The sequence below is a fragment of the Caloenas nicobarica genome, chromosome 5 (genome assembly GCF_036013445.1).
Source record: "Caloenas nicobarica isolate bCalNic1 chromosome 5, bCalNic1.hap1, whole genome shotgun sequence".
NCBI classification, from domain to species: Eukaryota; Metazoa; Chordata; class Aves; order Columbiformes; family Columbidae; genus Caloenas; species Caloenas nicobarica.
The window spans coordinates 54,087,178-54,100,988 of NC_088249.1; the positions used below are offsets into that span (position 1 = coordinate 54,087,178).

A 13,811-nucleotide genomic window follows, 5' to 3' on the forward strand; every position below is an offset into this window, starting at 1 on the left:
GTAGAAGTTGATTTCATTGTTATAACATTTCTTAAACTTATATAAATAGGGTGTTTCTCAGTGCCAGTTTTTTCAAAAATAATTTTTTTCTCATACTTATTCAGAGTTATCAGGGTGTGGGATGCTCAGAGCAAAATCTCCTGCTTTGAGTTCTCAGTTTTATTTTGCTCTTTAGCAATCCCTCTCATCGTGTTTATTTGCTATTTAACTTGACTCAGAATGCTGTTGTTAAGTAATAAGTGTCACCTGATGAGAATCAAAGCTCCTAGCTCTACTGGGGGAGTGCCAACCCACAGTCGTGCGTCCCGAGCACTCAGCAGGCTAGTGAGTGCTCCAGTGAATAAAGCAGATTTTGAGACTCATGAGGTTTCTAAGACCAAAATGGATCATGTTCTTAAGTCCTTTTGACAGCAATTGGGAGCCAAAGGCTTTGGCTCTTCAACAATAGGTGCAGCCTGTTGGAGATATGGTTATATAGGGGAATTCCAGCAGCTTCTCTCTGTGAAATAAATAAATTTTAAAAAACCTCCCACTCCTGCAGTGTTACCTACTGAATCTTAGGCTGCTTGAAGAAATCTGTTCCTGTTGCTTGTTTTTACTTGCTGAGAATTCAGCCCTGATATGCAAAAAAACCCTGGCATTGCTAGGAATTCAGAGACTGGAGAATCTTTTCTCATTTTGCTGTGTACGCACACAACTCATTGTCAACAAGAGGAGTTAAGTGTTTATGACACGGGCTGTCAGCACAGGTCCAGCCAGCTCTGCAGAGTTCACCACCATGGCCGTGTGAGGGAGGGCTTTCCTTTCCGAGTGCAGACGCAGGGAAGTTGTCCTACTGAGCTCCTGCGGATCTGTTGGACATTTGGGGTGTTCTGCTCTCAGACGTGATGATCTGCAGCTCCCTGACAGCACGGACCCTTTCTTCAAAGTACACAAAGGTACCTTTTGCTGCAGCAAGAACAAATCCAGAGATGCTAATTTATTTTCCATGAGGCTTAGAGGACAAGGTGTGACTTTCCCTGAGTGTTTGTGTCCTGAAGACTTTCTCTTGGTGCCTCTTCTGCTGGAGTTGGTTGGGAGACAGAGGGAATTGTACCTCTTGACAGCACAGGACACTTCATTACGTTTGTGAAAGAAAGAAAGAAAAGGGGCGGAGGAGAAGACGGCAAGTAGGAGGACAGAGGGTGGAAAGCATGATTCTGCCCACCTCTGCACAAACCAGCAATATTACCCAACAATTCCCATATTCTTCAAGGGCTGCAGTTGACTGGACCCCTCTGCTGCTACTTGAAGCAAAGCGTCAGGAGAGTTTTGCTTTATAGGACAAAACTTAAGGGTGTACGATTCTGTTGTAGGTTTTGTTTGTTGGCTTGCAGTCACAGGAAACAAAACTCACTAAAGTCATTTCCATGCTGTGGTGCCGTTCCTTCTCCCAAACTGGAAAAAGAAACTGAAACACTTCCACAAAGTGTTTCTGTAGAAAATCTTAAACTATGCTATCAGTTGGTCTTATCTACATATTTTGATGGACAATTGATTTCAGTAGGAAATAGGAGTACACACATTTCATTTTCAGCACAGGGGAGGAATTTGAAATCCAACTATGTGATTTAGGAGCATAAATCCAATTGAAAATTGGAGAGCTTTACGTCCATAATTCATTCTAGAAAATCCTATATCGGGATACAATTAATAAATTAAAAGGGAAACATTTAAATAGTTAAGAGGGTTTGGTTTTAATAATTAATTATAATAATTTGATATTAATGTTCACTTTTTTCCTTTTTAAGGGTTTCAGAATCACGCCATTTACACCTGTACATGCCAGCTGGGATGGCATTCTTGGCGGCCATCACATCAGTTGTCTATTACCATAATATCGAAACATCCAATTTCCCGAAGTTGTTAATTGGTACGTCTCACAACTTAGATGACTTGGAAGTGTGACTGTGGTGCAGTGTGTCTGTTCATTCTGTGACGGGTTATTGCAGTCTTGGTGGCAGCTTCTATGGATAAAGCTACACCTGTATTCTGGTCTGCTGGTTGCCATTACCAGACTCAGTTCTTAGTTTTCCTGAAACAGGTCATTGTTTTTAATGCTTTTAAATTCTATTCGTGTTCTCTACGGTGTTCTTGGAGATCCAATGGGCCAAAGGCTTCCCTAGGAAAAAGCTGGATTTGTGGGAGAGGTAGCACATCAAATTCTTAACTGTAAAAGCTATACAAATCCCCTTGCTTGTCAGCGTGTTGCATTTAAGCATGATGTAAGATTGAAGCCATCTTTGTCTGTGTTGTCTAATGAAATGTGCAGGGAGTCAAGGGAAATGACTGACATCACTGACTTGCATTATGTTCCTTGATACATTACTTTGCCTACTTGTTCTTCCGTCCTGTTCGTAAAACTCCCTTTGTAAACTGCTTTCCTTTTGAATGGAAAATGATACATAGAAGAACTACCTAGTATACTGCATATTTGCTGTAAGGTTCTAAACAAGCTGTAGCTAGGTGTAGAAAATCCATTACTGCTGACAGTCATGCAGTTGGTGGCATGTTCTCTGCTGTTTAAGTAGAAGGCAGACTGTGGATGTCTACATGTTTACCCATCCTGTTAGCTGCTCATTCTTTGATCCTGGTCCTAGGTCATCAAATTTTGTCTGAGCCGGTTTTCTGTATTAAGGGATCCTGCTAAGGTTTGTCTTGTGTCACTGTAGCTCTGTGTATCAAAGTTCTGTTCTAGTTTTTGTCAGGTGGTAAAAAGTCAGTAACAACCAGATTTGAGAAAGCTTTTAAATATTGGAAGATTATTTTGAACTGCATGTTGTAGTAAGTAAGGGTCCTCTTCTGCAGAAGGAGCCTGTAACTCCTGTGAAAACAAAAGAGACAAACAAAAAAGCAATTAGTCTTCAAAAACTTCAGATTTCTATCTAGGCTTGGCAACCTTTGTCTTCTTATTTGGGGCTACTTTTCTTCTTGTACCTTTCTTTCTTGTCTTTTATGACCAGATGTGCTCATTTGTTTACTTTTTTAATAAGTCAACACAGCCTTCTCACAGGACTAGATGTTACATCTCAGGAAAGTCTTGCTAGGCTGTTACGATCTCCTTTGGAAAGCAAGCAGTGATTTTCTTGTCTGTGTGGTGCGGTTTGGTTTGGTTTGGGGGTTTTTTGTTATTGCTTTGTTTTGTATGGGGTTTTTGTGTGTGTGTGGTGTTGGTTTTTTGGTTGGTTGGTTTAGGGGTTTTTTGCTATTTCAGATGTGTAATGCAATATTTAATAACTTAGCGTTGCTACCACGTTCCCACTGTTAAGTCATTGAGAAGGGTAACACAAATTTACAGCTGGTAGTTGATTACCCATTTTTGCATAATCCCTTCTCTGTAGAGATTTCTCTTTTATGGTAATTTTGTTTGGTATTTGAGCACTGATGCTGGATAAGCTCTGGACAATACTTGAATAATAAACAGTTATACCAGTGAATACCACCGCTTCAGTAAGTGTTGTTGACACTGAAGTTAATAATGATGAATTTTCATTTTGAAAGAATTTCCAAGGAATAGGCTCCTTTAGAAAATCTAATCCTAATAGCTAATGCTTAAGCAAAAAGAAAATCCAAATACCACAGTCTTTCCCACTTAGTTGGTCTGATTTGAATTTTAATCCAAAGTCTTCACAAGCTGATAGTCTTTGATTTTTATTTTATTTTTGACTTTGTTTTTCATTTCATTGTCCTGTGTTTGTGAGAGAACCGAAGACAGACATTTCTGGAAGTCTTCATTCTTGACTCTTGACTGCCCAAATTTATTGTTATCTGACTGTGAGGATCGTCATCTTTCAATATTAATTGCAACTACTCTGTATTGATGTCTGGGACTAGGCAATAATAACTTTATGCAGATTAGCCCAGTATGAGACAGTTAAATTACGTCTATGCTCAGCTATCAACCTACTTGAGCGCAGTGCGGCCATGAAGCAACTTTCTTGTAGAGCCTAATACAAAATGAGGTAAATGGGAACCATGAGGAAAAACTTAAGTTGTGATGAACTTTTTGCTGAGTGTATGAGAAAGAGGGGTTTTGCTGGTAACTGAAAGAGGGCTCTTTGTTAGTAAAATGTTGTAGAGGAAATCTAATAGTATACACAGAGTAAAGTCAATGACCTTATGTGGAATCTGCTGCTTCTGAGCATCATTGAAGTTCCACCTACCTGCAGGACATCATCTGCCTCAGCTGCGGGATCAATGCCTAGACTTGCAAAGAGCCGGTAGCTGTATAAAGTGAAGGCTAACACAGCCTTACCCAAAATTTGCCAAATCCAGTCAGGAAAATCTCATTGATGCAAGTGCAAAAGACCTTTAAAGGCCTATTTGTTAATTCTGGACAGGATAAAACTTTCCAATCCTGTGAAACTTTGAGTTGTTTTCTTTTTTTAAGATCTTTTTCACTCAATACCTTAAAGAAACCAAGTCCATTTGTAGCTCTTCATAAACAAGCAAGAGGCAGATACCATAACAGACCTGGGGATTAGCACATTCTCTTGGGGTATGCAAGACAAGGACACACAATTCCTGCACTAATCCTGCCATTCAGCTTTATGCCCAGGCTCTTGGCTATTTTGAAGTAGTCATATCTTATTTAAAAAAAAAAAAAAAAGATGAGGTTTGGAATATATGTTCTTTGCAGCTAATGATTGACTCCAGGGTCCCAGTTTAGTGTCCAAACTATCGGTACTTTTTGATCTTGACTGAATCTGTTTTTCTCTGTAACGTTTTGACCTGTAATTTTATTTCAACAAACATGGCTTTTCCAGTGTAGGACTGTTCACAAGGGGACTCTTGTAATAATGCTAATTTTGGTGCTCTTTGCACAATGGTGTGGAATGGATGCGTAAGAGTTGTACAGTTTATCAGGACACATTTTACAACAGTTTTCATACTGAATTGGAAAATCTACTAGGTTTCTTGATGTTCAGAATGGAATGGTAGCATCTGATGGCACTATTTTTAAAGTTAGGTTATTCGTTTTAGAGATAAATAAACCTCAGAAATTAAACAGTAGGATAGAATTATGAAACAACAATAGCACTTTGAGTTTTTAATCCAAAAGGGATAGTGGTATGGGAACACATATGAATTTTTTGATTTAAGGAAATTTTCTTTTTTAAAACCAGTTGTAATTATAGGACTGCTTTACCATTCTTGAAAGTAATCTAGTTTACTAATTTAAATTTCTTGTACCTTGAAATTGTCATTAATTCCCTTGGAATTAGTTTATTGTTTAAAATGGAACTTCCTGTTATATAAATATAATGCTTATTGCTTAGTACACAAAATTTCTCTCCAAACAGACACAGGTTAATTGATAAATCCTGTCCAGTTACGTGCATGCTTTTTCAGATCTTGGGCTTAATCCAATAAAGGTATAAAACAGTTTGAGTTCCACATTGCTCAATTTTCAGTGGTTTGGCCCCAGGTAAGAATCTATGCCCTGGTGTTGTGTTGTGGGATGAGCTAGCTTACATGGCCCAAGAAAAAAATGAGGTCCTTTAGGCTATAGATACCTAGAGTCGATCTAAAGTGATTGAGTAAAGGAAAGCATGCCTCTGTGTCTGATCACTAGGCAATTCAGGCCAGTGGAAGTTCTTGGTGATAATTTCTAGAAACTCTTGGTCAATATGCACTCATCAGCCAGATGATAAAAACACAGTTTAGAAGAAAGAGCCATAACTATATTTTCCAGGGAGCCTTATCTTGAGGGGCCTATGAACATCTGCCAAGCTAGATTATGTACACTTGTATTCAAAAATGAGAAGCTAAATAAGTTCAAATGCTTCTAGGAGGTATGACAGTGAGAGGTCACTTACCACCTGAGAATGTTGCATTTGGCACTTTCTAATACTTCTTAGATAAAATAGAAATGAATGTTCTAATAAAATAGTACTAAAAACCAAACCAAAACAACCCCTTATAGACCCTTGTTTAAATCCTCAATAGGAGAATGGCTCTGCTAGCTCCTATTTCTAATTCCAAGAGCTCTATGTAGATACCAGTTGAGTTGGTTGGGTTTTTTAGGTATCCTCTGCTGGCTCAGATTTTCAGTGTGCAATGTCTGTGTAAATATTTTTTACTCTGAGAAAGATGCGTTCTTAGCCAGTGGTAAGAAGAATGAGACAAAACACAAGGATCAACAGATAAAAGTGGTTAGGAGTAGAACAACATAGAATGTGTTCTTGGATGAAGTGTCAGACATACCACAAATAGGAAGGAGTAGTGCGTCAAAGGTAGGAAACAGTCTGAAGCAGGATGAGGAGATTAGATTTGATGCACTATAAGTTGGGAAGATGATAGGAAGCCTGACATAAGAAGGCTATAGTTTTATAAGAGGGTTTCTGTAAGTATGGCTCTCTCTTACATCCTCTGTGCAATTGCATCAACCACTAAAATACAGTGCTGAAATACCTGACCCGTTAGTGCTTTTTTCTTACAAACCAGCCTATTAAAGATAGACTGTCTAGGCAAATGTCCTAATGCCCAGTGCTCCTGTACTATTCTGTTTACTGTTCTCACTTAAATGGGAGTTTTGAAATGCATTTCCATAGAAGCAGGCTTGGAGCTCCAAATCCCATACAGACTCTCCGTGCTGAATTTAGTTTTGCTTGAAATGGGTAGCCCCACAGAACCTCCCCAAAGGGCTTGCTAGGGGACCTCAGGGTAGCTGGAACACCACAAATTCTTTGAAACTTGAGCAAGTTCCTGGTGATTATCCATATTTGTAAGTTTGACTTAGAGTTGCTAATGTCTTGGTTGAAGACTTTGCCTGGTGTTGCAACAAGACCTTTGGAAAGCATATCCACGTTTTTATTGCCAGTTAGAGCACGTTCCAGCTGCTGCACCGTGGCAGGTACAGCAGCAATGAAAGATTTGTGTAAAAGAACATAACCCTAGGAGGTATTTCCTTAAGAATGGGGAACAGGAGCTGGCTTATGGTGTGGTGAATGGCATGGAGTGTGTTTCCAAACTGCTAGAGCTTACTGCAGGGATTATTTATCTATAATCAACAGTAGCATGAGCACTTTCAGACAAGAAGTTCAGTAGAACTGTAGAAAGTTGAAGATGTATCCTACAAATGCCAGAAGACCCTTCCTTGGTGTGCCCGTATATCTGCATTATAAACTACATATATGGAATTTGCATTGAACAATAGAGCAGAGCAGTTTGAAGAAAATATTTTAATATTTGTTCCTGCATACATCCCAAAGATCTGCAGAGGGAATGAGATCTATTTTCCTTCAATACAAATTCGTAGCAGTCTCATGGCATTAACCAAATTTGAAGAGCATCATTCAGAGCCCCATTCACTTGTGGGGAAACTCCCTCCCTTGAACTCATCATGTGGACATGTATTTACAACCGATGGAGATTTCCTTCAGCAGACTTCACTTTGTGAAACTTTCCAAATATCATTGAATCTAATAGGAAAGGAATTTGGAGCTAATGTTATCATAATATTTTCATGTTTGTGGAATTGAATTAGGCTTCTGTTTTGATATGAGAAAAGCCATCTCTGGTTTTATATGTTCTCGTTGCACTCTTTCGGAATGAATATTTAATACTACTATTATATTTTTTTTGCAACTGTGGAGCTGATTAACTTTTTTTCCCCCTACAGCATTGCTGTTCTACTGGACTTTAGCTTTCATAACTAAAACCATCAAATTTGTCAAGTTCTGTGATAATGGGGTTGGATTTTCTCAGCTTCGGTTTTGCCTCACAGGACTCCTGGTGGTTCTATATGGAATGCTACTAGCTGTAGAAATCAATGTCATCAGGGTGAGGGTAAGTTAGTATCATAAAAGTCTTCTCCTGTGGTGTGTGCATTTGTTTGTTGTTTGGTTGGTTTGTGTTGCTTTTTTCATTGTTGTTCTTATTTTATTTATTTTCTGTCATTACTGCGAAATGCGTTTCTAAATGAGAAAGAAAAATCCACTTAGAAATAGAAATATATTTGAGAATCAAAGGTTAACCCAACTTCATTAGGCCAGATGAATCCATAATTAAAAACAAATTTCATTCCATTGTAGTTAAAATAAGATTAATTTTATCTGTTCAAGTTTGGTTTAAAAAAGTCTATTATGATACACAGTTTCAGTCATTAGAAACAAGTAATTCTGATAGAAGGAAAGACTTGGTGAAAGGAATTGTTTGCTCTATCAGAGAATATATTAGGCACACAAATAGCATCTCTAATTTTCCAGGAGACAATTGCAATAAGTGATTTACTGAGGCAGCTGAAGTTGCTATCGAGCCTTCTAGCTATACGCACACACACATGTATGTGTTTTCCCTCTATGGTGTCTGCAGTCATAATCCAAACCGGGAGATGGCTTTGGAGACTGCTGGATAGAAAAATGCTGAAGTTCTTCCCTTCACCTGTCCCTCACTTAACTGTGTACACAAATTAAACTTAGTCTCAGGAGGGAAAGAAATGTTTCCACGGAAATTTCCTTGCTTCTTCCCTCACATTAGTATATGAACTCTTTTCAGTAATGCATTCAGCAATGTGATTTTCATCTGTTACATATTTGTTCTTTTGTGATTTTCTTGGGGGATTTTTTGTGTCTAGATGTTTATTTGGTAACTTAGGATAAAAATATGTCTAAAAGCAGCCTTTTGAGTAAAATTTTTGAAAGAAAGAGTAATAAAAACCTCAGTGCTGGATGTTGGTGATTTATCTCATAAATGAAAAACAGTGGATTGGTTTATGGGAAAAGTGAAATTAAATGGTGATATCGGAGAGACCTGCTCATAAACCTCCTCGTAATGGAGCTGCATAATTAAATGAGACTGTGGAATTATAGGTCACAAAAATAAAAAATGGTCACTGCCTGTAGTCATTTTTTTAATGTTCTGTTCGTTTGGTTTTAATTGTTAAAGGATGTCATTGATGCATAGAATGAATAAGCTGGCGGTATGGATTTTTTTTTACTGCCCATTGTGTCCGTGGCAGAGTTTGGAGAGCCAGGCTTGTTGCTGCAGCTGCTGAAGGGATTGGGCTGCATGGAGAGTTGGCCACTTCTGGGGGGAGCAAAAGGGGAAAAAGAAAAAATATAGGGGTGAGGCATCTACGCTAGCAGAAACAGCAGACATTGGCCTCGCCTTTTTTCTCTTGCCTTCGCCCATCTTCTTCCAGAAGACAGAAAATTGACTTGTTTGCCTTACAATCCCAGCTGTACCTTCTCCCTTCCTTCTGCTGTTCCTGTTGTTCCTCTAGATGGCCTTTCCCAACCCCATCATCGTTTTTTCTAGGATCTGTGAATTATTTCTCCAGTTATGGTTGGAGCAAAGATAGCAGCGAAGCATATCCAGAAATCCTACTCAGTTTAGTATGATTTAGGTACAGTCATGAGTATAGATTGAATTAAATATGTGTTTGAGTACTTTTCAGAAAGGAAAGGTGTATTTTTTCAGAGGTTTGGCTTTTCATTCCCAAAAATGAGCCATGTCTGAAAAAGTTTTATCTTGACAACAGGAAACCATCAGCAGTCTGCCCTTGTTCTTTTAGCATGTAAGCCAAGGAAAACATTTGTTGTTGCCATATGCACTGTCCGGTTCAGTGGCTTCCCAGACCCATTCAGGACAGCACAGGTAGCTCCATGCTCTGAGCTAACTAAACGTGAGGCAGGATGGTGTGGAAGATGAATCGCCGTGACAGCCTCAGGGCTGTGCCCAAGCTCGTGTGTCCACATTGCGCTGTTTGGAACTCAGAGTGAGAGGCTGGGGCTGTTCTATTTGAAATGTAAGATGAGTGTTTTTTTCTACAAGTATGCAAATTTGTACCCCATAAACAAAGTAGTAGTGAATGTTTAGGATTATTATTATTATTAGACTGGATGCCGCTGATTTTCCTCAGTACCTGAGGAAACTGGATTGCTATATTGGTTGAATTTGAATGGCTAAGTTCCTTGAGTACTTTTGAGAAACCAAGACTGATTCATTGATTATCTGCGATGTCCTCTATCTCTTATATATTCTTTGTGGACTTTTATTTTTTGTGCATTTAGTGTGATTCTTTTGGTATTTTTCTGAATTTCAGAGGTATGTTTTCTTCAAAACTCCTAAAGAAGTTAAACCTCCTGAGGATCTCCAGGATCTCGGCGTTCGATTCTTACAGCCATTTGTGAATCTGTTATCCAAAGGAACGTACTGGTGGATGAATACATTCATCAAGACTGCCCATAAAAAACCAATAGACTTGAAAACCATCGGCAAGCTTCCCATTGCTATGAGAGCTCTGACCAATTACATTCGCCTTAATGAGGCCTTTGAAGCACAGAAGGTATGCAAATCATGGAACTATGTCCGTCTGCTTACTCAATACTTGCATTTTTCATTACTTTTTATGCTATAAGCATGTTATAAAATTAGGTAAACAGACGTGATGCAAATGAAGTATTCATTAGCATAGCTTTCCCTGTACTAAGAGATCACATACTGAGTTGTACCTTGTACGAATAACCTAAACATGCATGTCAAACACATTACTCGTTAAATGTGTGTAAAATCCATATGGCCTCTATTTTGATGAGGAAAGTAATTATGGACTGTATTCACTGAACACCTCTGTCGTTCTTCCAAATGTGACCGTGGAATAATTGATTTACAGAGTCAATATCAATGAGGCCTCACAGGACTATTTTTTTCCACGTTATTTCAGTTACAGTTTGTCTGTAGGAGAATTCAGGTCTGAAACTACCAGAGCTCAAATTCTGTTTGAGCCCCTGGTGGGAGCTGAGAGTATTCAGGATTTTAAGAGAAGTCTTTTGCATCCTGTCTAAAAAGAGTGTAATTTTCTAGTCTCTATGTTCACAGAAAAACAAAGCCTGTCAGTTCCCTCCCTCTTTCTTTCTTTCTCCCGCAGCAAGCCACAAACAACACGCTTATTTGATCCCTCTTAAGAGCAGGAAAGAAATCATGGTACTTTTTGTGGAGGAGAGTACAAATTAATGCTTTGTTCTGACTCTACAAAAACAAATGAAACAATCATTGTAGTTCCTGTACTTTTCTAGCTCGAAGATTGCAACCAGTTGTCAATGAGTTAAAGCAGGGATAAAAATACCAATAAGTTATCAGACCTGAGGTTAATGTATAACATAATCCTTACTCATTTATTTTTTATTCTGAACAGAACAGAAGGCCGTCATCTCCACAAGGATCCAGATCAATTTGGCGTGCTCTCTGCTGTGCTTTTGGGAGACCCTTACTTCTCAGTAGCACGTTCCGTATTCTGGCTGACTTGCTTGGATTTGCTGGTCCGCTCTGCATCTCTGGGATTGTTCACAATGTTGGAAAAGGAAATAACACCATCCGCCCACAGGTACCGTCAGAATGTCATAAAAATAGAGGAGTCAAAAAAGTGATGCTATGACTATGTATTACTTGGCCTCAGTAAAGAAAGTGACTTTGCAATGTATTTGTGAATTCTAGAAATGACAGTATGCATGTACTACCTATCATCCAATTCTGTGCCCTGATGGGGAGCAAAATACGTTACCCACACATCTAATCAGGCTTGCACTCTGGAAAATAACCTCATTCAAGGTAATGGTGAAACATATCCAGAATCCCGCTAGTATCATAAGGATTTTAGGTACAGCCCTGAGTAGAGATTGAATCAAGTATGTGACTGAGTGCTTTTCAGAAAGGAAAAAGTGTGTTTTCAATAGGATTTGCTTTTCATTTCCAAAAATGAGTGATGTCTAAGAAGACTGAAGCAGGCTTTTGTCATCACAATGAAATGCCGATTAATTTAACTGTGACGAATTTCCACTAGTTGCTTTGGGGATGTTGGTTTTGAAAGATCAACTGAAAAAATATTTTTAAAGGATTCCACTTAAATGAATGTTCCCCAAGAACAGGCATACTTCTTGATTAACTATTAACTAAAAAACATCATCAACAACAACAAAAGCAAACAAACCCAAAACCACCACCAACAAAAAACAAACCAACCTCAAGAAGCATCTTCTCATTATAAGGTGAGGTCAGTCAGGCTGGATTTCTCTGAGAAAGATTAGTTTATTTCTGCAGCTTACTGATTGATTGATGTAAGTCTCTATTTCCAAAGTCTGTTGACTCTAATGGAAATATACCTATTCACTCAAGTACACTTTGGATTAGGTCCACTGTAAATATTGAAATACATCAGATGCATTGCAGAAAATTTAACAAAGGCTTCAGGCTAAAATGAATTGTTTATCCATTTTCCAATCCTTATCCTAATATTTGGAAACTTTAATATAGCATGTACACTCAATGGAAACCAGTTAAAGCAGGAAATGAGAAAGATTATAGGACTATGTTGCAGCAAAGTACTGTGGAAGCTTTTGAGCTCTGCTTCTTGGTAATTTGTGTGGAACACTTTTTCAGCTGAAATTATACTGAATCACAATTTATAGATAATCCTATTTAATTTTTCTATTAAAGTGTCAGCTAATGCTATTGCAGATAAAGCTCATGTCTGGTCCAGATTCGCCTTAAACAGAGCCTCATCCAGCGTTGACATCATCACTGTGTCTGTCTGAGTGGCAGCCTCATCGTTGTTGTTGTTTACACCATTTGGGGATCACCTAAAACCAATATTCACTGTTGGTGATAGTCCATGAGTGACTCTTAAGGGCGTATTTTACCTTCGCTAAAAGATGTCAAAGTGGCTTTTCCTTCTGTTTTGACCTGGTTTATACCCTTTTTTTTTTTTTCCTGTTAAGAAAACATTTACATTTGAAAATTGCTTTTACTGGATTAAATCAAATATCTTTCTAAAAAAGGTATGAAGACTTTTTATTCAAACCATCTGTAAACAGACTAGAGTGTTCAGGAAAATTCCCACATAGAATCACAGAATGGTTTGGGTTGGAATGGACCTTAAAGATCATCTAGTTCCAACCCCTTGCCATGGATTGGGACACCTTCCACTAGACCAGGTTGCTCAAAGCCCCATCCGACCTGGCCCTCAACACTTTCAAGGATGGGGCATCCACAACTTCCTGGGAGGCCTGTTCCAGTGTCTCATCACCTTCATAATGAAGAGTTTCTTCCTAATATCTGATCTAAATCTACCCTCTTTCAGTTTAAAGCCATTAGCCATTGTCCTATCACTACATGCCCTTGTAAAAAGTCCCTCTCCAGCTTTCTTGTAGGCCCCCTTTATGTACTGGAAGGCTGCTGTAAGGTCTTCCTGGAGCCTTGTCTTCTCCTGGCAACAACCCCACCTCTCTCAGCCTTTCTTCATAGAAGTGCTCCAGCCCTCTGATCATCTTAATAGATTTCCTCCAGACTCACTCCAGCAGGTCCATGTCCTTCTTATGTTGGGGGCCCCAGAGCTGGAAGCAGTACTCCAGGTGCGGTCTCACCAGAAAGGGGAGAATCGCCTCCCTCGACCTACTGGTCATGCTTCTTTTGCAGCCCAGGATACAATAGACCTTCTGGGCTGCAAGTGCACATTGCCGGGTCATGCTGACCCAACAGTCCCAAGTCCTTCTCCTTGAGGCTGCTCTTAATCCATTCTCTGCCCAGCCTGTATTTGCACTTGGGATTGCCCTGACCCATGTGCAGGATCTTGTGCTTGGCCTTGTTGAAATTCATGAGGTTTGCAAGCCTCAAGCCTGTCAAGGTCCATGTGGATGGCATCCCATCCCTCCAGTGTGTCAACCACACCACACAGGTTGGTGTCGTTGGCAAACTTGCTGAGGGTGCACTCAGTCCCACTGTCCATATCAAATAGCACCGGGCCCAGTACTGACCTCTGAGGAACATCACTT

General features: G+C 39.2%; 1 protein-coding gene across 1 annotated transcript in view; it reads left to right on the plus strand.

Moving 5' to 3' along the window:
* Positions 1-13,811, plus strand: part of ABCC8 (ATP binding cassette subfamily C member 8) — an 80,373-nt gene that overhangs the window by 2,525 nt on the left and 64,037 nt on the right. Inside the window, exons 3-6 of the mRNA XM_065635829.1 lie at positions 1,791-1,912; positions 7,664-7,830; positions 10,088-10,330; positions 11,180-11,368. Coding sequence (XP_065491901.1) covers positions 1,791-1,912; positions 7,664-7,830; positions 10,088-10,330; positions 11,180-11,368 — 721 coding nt within the window. The remainder of the gene's footprint in view (positions 1-1,790; positions 1,913-7,663; positions 7,831-10,087; positions 10,331-11,179; positions 11,369-13,811) is intronic.